The sequence below is a fragment of the Mobula hypostoma genome (assembly GCF_963921235.1).
Source record: "Mobula hypostoma chromosome 6 unlocalized genomic scaffold, sMobHyp1.1 SUPER_6_unloc_1, whole genome shotgun sequence".
Taxonomy (NCBI): Eukaryota; Metazoa; Chordata; class Chondrichthyes; order Myliobatiformes; family Myliobatidae; genus Mobula; species Mobula hypostoma.
In genome coordinates this window covers 303393-311853 of record NW_026948118.1, presented here as the reverse complement: position 1 = coordinate 311853, position 8461 = coordinate 303393, and the positions used below count along the sequence as shown (strand labels likewise).

At 37.2% G+C, this 8461-nt stretch overlaps 1 protein-coding gene across 2 annotated transcripts in view; it reads right to left on the bottom strand.

Annotated features, from left to right (window-relative positions):
• Positions 1-386: 386 nt before the first annotated feature.
• The window catches only part of LOC134341134 (ADP-ribosylation factor-like protein 13B), a 67214-nt gene continuing 59139 nt past the window's right edge, over positions 387-8461 (bottom strand). For both annotated transcript variants that reach the window (XM_063038906.1, XM_063038907.1), the window contains 8 exons: positions 8232-8349; positions 7345-7558; positions 7087-7188; positions 5176-5305; positions 3690-3807; positions 2803-3016; positions 2545-2646; positions 387-702 (listed from right to left, as the gene is read on the bottom strand). In XM_063038906.1, coding sequence (XP_062894976.1) covers positions 632-702; positions 2545-2646; positions 2803-3016; positions 3690-3807; positions 5176-5305; positions 7087-7188; positions 7345-7558; positions 8232-8349 — 1069 coding nt within the window. In that variant the 3' untranslated portion in view covers positions 387-631. The remainder of the gene's footprint in view (positions 703-2544; positions 2647-2802; positions 3017-3689; positions 3808-5175; positions 5306-7086; positions 7189-7344; positions 7559-8231; positions 8350-8461) is intronic.

Here is an 8461-nt window from a genome sequence, read left to right as displayed (position 1 = left end):
ACCTTTAGTGACCACCAACATACCTATATTAAAAAGTGCTCTCTGGAAAAACATATATCGCCATCTCAGAATGGGAAGCCCAAGTTCCAACTGTAACAATTCTTCACTTGACCATAATCAACATAGATGTGATTTCTGTTTGCTGAGAATGAACCACTTTAATGACATCTTAAAGTAGTTATTGGAGCTTAACCAGAAGCAGCCCAACAGTTCAAAGGTGTGTATACATTTTCCCTTCATTGACGTTGCCTGACTTATTGAGCTCCTCCAACTTTGTGTTGCTCCCGATTTCCAGCATTTGCAGTCTCTTCTATCTCCATTAAGCTCCGAAGACTTCATGGTGGTTTGTACTATATTAAAGCTGATTTTTGTTGCAACTATTTTACTCTGCCAGTTTTCAAAAGCTCTGTAAAAAACTTTCCTCAAAGTCTGTCATTTTTTGCATTGCTAACATGCCAGTGTTTTTCAGTACAAAGGATCAATTTCTGGAGCAATATTCAATTCTTTTTCTTCTTAGTGGTAGGTCCCACAGGTCTTTCCTGATTTCATAAAACAACTTTTTTTATGTCGTGACTATACATACAATTTTTTCTGTTTAAAGAGAATCACGACCTTCAGACCGCCGAGACCTTCAGACATCATCGGCCTCAGAGTCTGATTTCTGACTTGTTGGTACTGGTGACAATGGCTTAGTGTAAAAATCTGCAAAACAGGTTACATGGAAAATACACCAAGTTAATTGTAGAAACAATAAAGTTTTCTAAGTAGAATCAAAACTACAAAGCAATTGTGCCAATTGCATTTCGTCCGAAAACATGCCATTGAACTTCTGTGTAGGGAGTAGGTCGCCATCAGCAAGATATCTTTTATACATTTAGCCCTACTGACATTACGGGATAGTGTTTATGGAAATGAATAAACAGTCAACGTTTTGAGCTGAAACAGTTCATCAGGATTCAATGTCAACTGTTTATTCATTTCCAGACACTGTCTGACCTGCAGGTATTTCCAGCATCTGCAGAATCTCTTGTGTTACAGAATTTTATTGCATTGCTCTGTGCATTTCTCAACAAACCATGTTAATTTATATTTTGACACCTCAGCCAATCAATTATTCTCCAATGAAAATGCATTAACTGCCCTATGAGCAATCATCATATGAATTTTCAAACTGAGATCACTAAGGACTTCATTTAGTTAAATATTATTAAAAATTTTTAAGGATGTTACAGGGGCCTTTACTTAATTGAAGCCATGGAAGAGAGATCATATAATCGCCCAGGAACATATGTATCTGTGCAAGAGAGATGCGCATGGTGTGGAGAACTATATCTACTGTTTCTGTATGACTTACTATTAAAAAGACCAGATAAAGGGTGTAAACTTGTGGATAAATGTTTCATTTTCATACAAGTAGTGTTCCACTGTAAATAATTACAAGGACAATTAGGTAACCTGAAAGACTACAAGAGAATAAGATTCCTAATTGTTTATTAACATACTATGTTTTCCTTATTTCCGTTCAGTTTTCTGGAGGTTATGATAACTTTTACCAAAAAATTTACACCTAATAAGTGTACCTCTGCTGCAAGCATTGAATTCAGCTGATCTGCCAAAATACCCCATCAGGGGATCATTCAAGTACAACTCTTGACTACATTTATAGCAGAACCTGCTTTCAATAATGTCTACAATGGGATATACCAGTAGAGCCAATGGATAAAACTTAAAATTCTACCTTTACATAAAGTGCTACCAATGAAGTATGAAAATATAATACTACTATAACTAGCAAGTCAATGCACATTGAGAAGACCAAATATAGATATAATTTTGTTAAATATTTCATTTCAGAGCAGAGAACAATCCTGAACTTGGGTATACAAACAGAAAGTACTGGAAATACTAAGCAGGTCAGGGAGCATGCTTCAGGTCATAACCTTCCATTAAAAGTGGTGTGTGGCATTTATTCTATTGCAAATAATTTTCTTCATTTTACAAACACCAAGCAATGAAATTTCATTTTACAATCGGGTGAAGTACATGGGGGAAAATGACTTTGAATATCCGGCATCACAATATTAAAGGACTCAGACCTTCATTTGGACAGAACAGTATCATATTCCTTCTTTATTGCTACCTCACCAGTAACTTACTTCTTAAAAGTTCTGCTACATTACAATTATATAGATTTTAGCAAACACTTAACTGTGGCTGTTGTTCATCCATACTTGTTCAACAGACACAAAGCAACTGGTTGGTTTCTCCTGATCTGTGTTAATTTGAACTACCCAACATTATGCTAATATATACAATTAGAAATCAGATTTTTGGACTGCGGCTAAGAAAGAGTAAAGATGTATTAACTAATCTTGTTAATAAATAACTATATCAATTTCACAGATAAAGAATTATTTATGTTAATCCACACACACTACTGAAATCCATGTGTTCCTTTTGGTAATCAATTCATTTCAAGCAACCTGTTTACTGTCAATACATTGTTTCCCTGTGAGTGTATCAGACCGGAAGTATTTTACTTACCAGACAAACGAAGTACCCTTAAATTTCCAGAGTCATCACCTACATTGCCTGGTTCTACAATATTCTTTGTCTTCATTCGAAACTTCTTGGACTTTTTCTTCCCTGTCATTGTTTAAAATACACAATTGTAAATATACAGCAAAACATGAACATTTGAATGTGAAGATTGATACATAACATCCATTTTAAATCTGAACATAGCCCTGCATAGGAATTTGACACACTGTTTACACTTTCCAAGCAACATTGTTTAATTACCAGAGTCTTGCATTTTACGGTGCGATCCAGGTACTTGGAGCTTATCAGTTACTGCTTCTGCAGTGGCACCCAATTTCAGTGGCTGATCATTTGGAACAGTATCTCTGGTACTCTTTTCCATCTTAGATGGTCCCTGTTCTGCAATATTTAGTGGAGGGTCTCGATTAGGGATTCGATTGTTCTTTTCTTTCTGCCCTTTGATTTCCTCTTCATTCTGACATCATCACAAACAACAAAAATCCTTTTAATGCACAAAATCCAACAGGGAAAGTGATTCATTCATGGTTGACAAGAGAGATGAAGATAGAATGAACTCCAAAGAAGCTAACAAAGCTGTTAAAATGATCTCAGGAACCAGAGCATTTGGAAATTAACAACACTGAACCATGAAAACGAGTTTAAAAGTTGCAAGATAGAATACAAGACCTGAAAGGTCTGAACATTAAATAAATTGTAGGATGAGGGGGAAAGAAAAAAGGAAAATACTTGTAATGGCAGGTTGAGCCCCTTACAGGCAGAGATAGGAGTATTTAGAAAGGAGCATAAGGAATAGCAGAGGAATTAACAATTACTTTGTACCTGTCTGAAAAATAGAAATAACACAAAAATACTGCCAGGTAAACAAACTAGAGAACAAGAAGTCAGGAGAGAATAAGAAATGGGAGAAACGGAATAACAAACAATAAGTGTCAAAGGTGAAGTCAGTCTTTACTATAAACCTTTAACTACATTATGCCACAGACACCACTAGATTAAAATTATCAGATTACATTAACGTTAACTACAGTTAGACATTACAAGCTGATGTTTATTTTAAAATTGACAGCTTAAATGGGATACCCTTAAAAGTTGACAGGAAGATTTTGAGCAGATGCACCAATACCCACCACAAAAATGATCTTGGGTAGTGGTTGAAAGGGGTTTGTTTGTGGATCTGATTCATCACTGTCATCTTGATTTAACAGGTGTCCATCTCTTTTAGCATCTTCCCTTTCTTTCAGTTCTCTGCAAAGACATGAATGTTTAAATAATATCAAGATCATCAGGTAGGAGATACAGAAGCCTGAACGCTCACACTCAGCGATTCAGGAACAGCTTCTTCCCCTCTGCCATCCGATTCCTAACTGGACTTTGAAGCTTTGAACACTACCTCACTCTTTTTTAATATACAGTATTTCTGTTTTTGCACATTTTTTAACAACCTATTCAATATACTTAACTGATTTACTTGTCTATTTGTTTTATTTTATTTACTATTATTTTTTTCTCTCTCTGCTACATTATGTATTGCAGTGAACTGCTGCTGCTAGGTTAACAAATTTCACGTCACATGTCGGTGATAATAAACCTGATTGTGATTTTCTTGTGAATTGTTTTTGCCTTCAGTGATTAGATTTTGAAAATTAATTCCTTGTAAGTGTTTGTGTTAGCTTTATACCCATATTTCATTGTCTTCGGCTGTGAGACACAACTGCTCCTGACATGATAGTGGGATTTATGAGTTAACAACGATAGTGTGGAACTAGTCAGTCATTTATAGGCCAGAATGGTAAATATGGCAAATTCAAACCCCCCCACTGCAACCCTGCCAGAGAGATACTTGTGTGACTGTGATTGCATTTAATAGAATCAATGCCTTTTAGAATATAAGAATTTTGTGCACTAGGCATTAAAATAAGGACTCTATATGTGACCCAGATTCATTGGTTATATTAATAAACATTTTTTCTTTAAATATTGCTCAATGCATATTATTTACACTTGAGCTTTTCCATAATTTTTAGAAATGTGAAGGTTGAATTTTGACATCTTAATGGACTAGAAACAAAGGGGACCGCCAGTGGGCAGCAGACCAAAAGTATCCTGCAGTCCAACTAGCAGAAGCGCTTTGAAAACAGAACATAAACACAGCATTTTCAACATCCTGGCAAATGGTACTGAGTGAGTGTAGAGACAACACACATGGCTCAGTTTCAGAAGCAATATTTAAAGCCTCAATGCCAGCAAAACATCTATAGGATTTTAAAATCTGGCTGCACCACACCAGGGAAGCAGAATGTGGATTACACATGAATCAAGGCTGTCCCAGGATTGATTAACTCTTCACTGGATATGTTCCTAGGCACTCTTCGAGTGATGAAAGGAAAACCCCATTCTTTGAAAGAAAGAGAAATCTCAGATGTTCTGGAATGGAAAGTCTCACCTTGAGAACAGATGTCCCAAAGACAGAGTAACTGAAAGAAGGGAATAGCAATTTTAAAAAATGATAAGCTGGGGAAATTTCAAAGAGCTTGAAAAAAATGTTTCAAAAGTCATAATGTTAAAGATTAGAAATTTTTGAAGTAAGGCAAGCATAACTGTTTGATCTTTTACCTCTCCTCTGGGATTTTTCGTACTCTTTCTACACGTTCTCGTTTCTCTTGGTCTTCCCGTGCCTTCTGCACCATCACATCGTTTTCAACCCGTTCTTGAAGCAACAAATGATCTGCAGGTTGAGAAGTATCTGTTGAGGGAAAAGATTTTTTCAGTGTTTCAAATCAACAACCTGCAATGGGGCTGTGGAGAGGAAAGACAGCCAGTAAAAACACGAGAGATTGAGTTCTACGGTAAAAGTCAGCCGGCAATGGGTGATGGGTGAAGGATGAGCTCCCAGGTGCATACCATTTTAACTCTTCCTCCAATTTTGTCGACTACATTTGGTGCTGCTGATATGTTCCCTCTACATTAGTGTGACCAAGCACATGCAACTAATCTCCACAGCAGCTGAGCTCTGTCTGCAATGGCCACCCCAAGCACCCAGATGTGTGCCATTTCCTTCTCATACCACACCTACTGGCCTTTCCCGTGCCTTCTCCACTGTTAGGGTGAGGACCAGAGGAACAACACTCATATTGCATCTGTGTAGTCTACAATCCAATAGGATGAATGTTGATTTTCCAGTTTCAAGTAAACTTCCCCTAACCCCCACTCTCTCTTTCCAATTGACCTCCAGTCCTCCCATTTTGTTCCCTTTCATACATCCTTCTTCAGCCCCTCATCACTCATTTTCATCCCCCTCCTCCACCCGATTTCATTCCATCTACTAGCCTCAGATTTTGCCTACCAAATCACTGCTTCCCCCCTCGTGCTCCAACTGAAGACCCCCTAATAGTTCCCATTATCTGCTTCCTTATTTATCAGATTTTAGCGCGGGTAGCCTTTATATTCCTGTTTATCACCTTGCTAGTCACGTCGAATTTCATTCTCCCTTCCCTCCACTTGGCTCCATTTTCCTTTTTGTTTCCACCACCATCCATCTCTCTGCCTGCCTCTGTCTTCCAATTCCATTCCTCTCCCACCTCCAAACTCCCTAACCCCCAACCTGGCTCCATCTGCCCATCAGCCTTCATCAATCTTGGATCCACCAATCATTTACCGGCCTCTATCTCACTTCTTCACCTCCCAATTTTACATCGGCTACCTTGCCATTCCACTCTTAGTCCTGAAGCAGAGTTTTCACCTGCAACATCAACTGTTTCTTTCCCCACTTCAGATGCTGCTCAAATTCCTGAGTTCCTTCAGCAGATTGTTGATGTCTCAACACTCAATGATAATGGTGCAATAACAAATTAATAGAGATTGAAAAGGGAATATGAGGGGAAACAACCAAATGTTCCTGATACTTGCTTCCTATTTGACATTTGCTTAAAAATAGTGGTGTGTGGCATTTATTCTATTGCAAATAATTTTCTTCATTTTACAAACACCAAGCAATGAAATTTCATTTTACAATCGGGTGAAGTACATGGGGGAAATGACTTTGAATATCCGGCATCACAATATTAAAGGACTCAGACCTTCATTTGGACAGAACAGTATCATATTCCTTCTTTATTGCTACCACACCAGTAACTTGCTTCTTAAAAGTTCTGCTACATTACAATTATATAGATTTTAGCAAACACTTAACTGTGGCTGTTGTTCATCCATACTTGTTCAACAGACACAAAGCAACTGGTTGGTTTCTCCTGATCTGTGTTAATTTGAACTACCCAACATTATGCTAATATATACAATTAGAAATCAGATTTTTGGACTGCGGCTAAGAAAGAGTAAAGATGTATTAACTAATCTTGTTAATAAATAACTATATCAATTTCACAGATAAAGAATTATTTATGTTAATCCACACACACTACTGAAATCCATGTGTTCCTTTTGGTAATCAATTCATTTCAAGCAACCTGTTTACTGTCAATACATTGTTTCCCTGTGAGTGTATCAGACCGGAAGTATTTTACTTACCAGACAAACGAAGTACCCTTAAATTTCCAGAGTCATCACCTACATTGCCTGGTTCTACAATATTCTTTGTCTTCATTCGAAACTTCTTGGACTTTTTCTTCCCTGTCATTGTTTAAAATACACAATTGTAAATATACAGCAAAACATGAACATTTGAATGTGAAGATTGATACATAACATCCATTTTAAATCTGAACATAGCCCTGCATAGGAATTTGACACACTGTTTACACTTTCCAAGCAACATTGTTTAATTACCAGAGTCTTGCATTTTACGGTGCGATCCAGGTACTTGGAGCTTATCAGTTACTGCTTCTGCAGTGGCACCCAATTTCAGTGGCTGATCATTTGGAACAGTATCTCTGGTACTCTTTTCCATCTTAGATGGTCCCTGTTCTGCAATATTTAGTGGAGGGTCTCGATTAGGGATTCGATTGTTCTTTTCTTTCTGCCCTTTGATTTCCTCTTCATTCTGACATCATCACAAACAACAAAAATCCTTTTAATGCACAAAATCCAACAGGGAAAGTGATTCATTCATGGTTGACAAGAGAGATGAAGATAGAATGAACTCCAAAGAAGCTAACAAAGCTGTTAAAATGATCTCAGGAACCAGAGCATTTGGAAATTAACAACACTGAACCATGAAAACGAGTTTAAAAGTTGCAAGATAGAATACAAGACCTGAAAGGTCTGAACATTAAATAAATTGTAGGATGAGGGGGAAAGAAAAAAGGAAAATACTTGTAATGGCAGGTTGAGCCCCTTACAGGCAGAGATAGGAGTATTTAGAAAGGAGCATAAGGAATAGCAGAGGAATTAACAATTACATTGTACCTGTCTGAAAAATAGAAATAACACAAAAATACTGCCAGGTAAACAAACTAGAGAACAAGAAGTCAGGAGAGAATAAGAAATGGGAGAAACGGAATAACAAACAATAAGTGTCAAAGGTGAAGTCAGTCTTTACTATAAACCTTTAACTACATTATGCCACAGACACCACTAGATTAAAATTATCAGATTACATTAACGTTAACTACAGTTAGACATTACAAGCTGATGTTTATTTTAAAATTGACAGCTTAAATGGGATACCCTTAAAAGTTGACAGGAAGATTTTGAGCAGATGCACCAATACCCACCACAAAAATGATCTTGGGTAGTGGTTGAAAGGGGTTTGTTTGTGGATCTGATTCATCACTGTCATCTTGATTTAACAGGTGTCCATCTCTTTTAGCATCTTCCCTTTCTTTCAGTTCTCTGCAAAGACATGAATGTTTAAATAATATCAAGATCATCAGGTAGGAGATACAGAAGCCTGAACGCTCACACTCAGCGATTCAGGAACAGCTTCTTCCCCTCTGCCATCCGA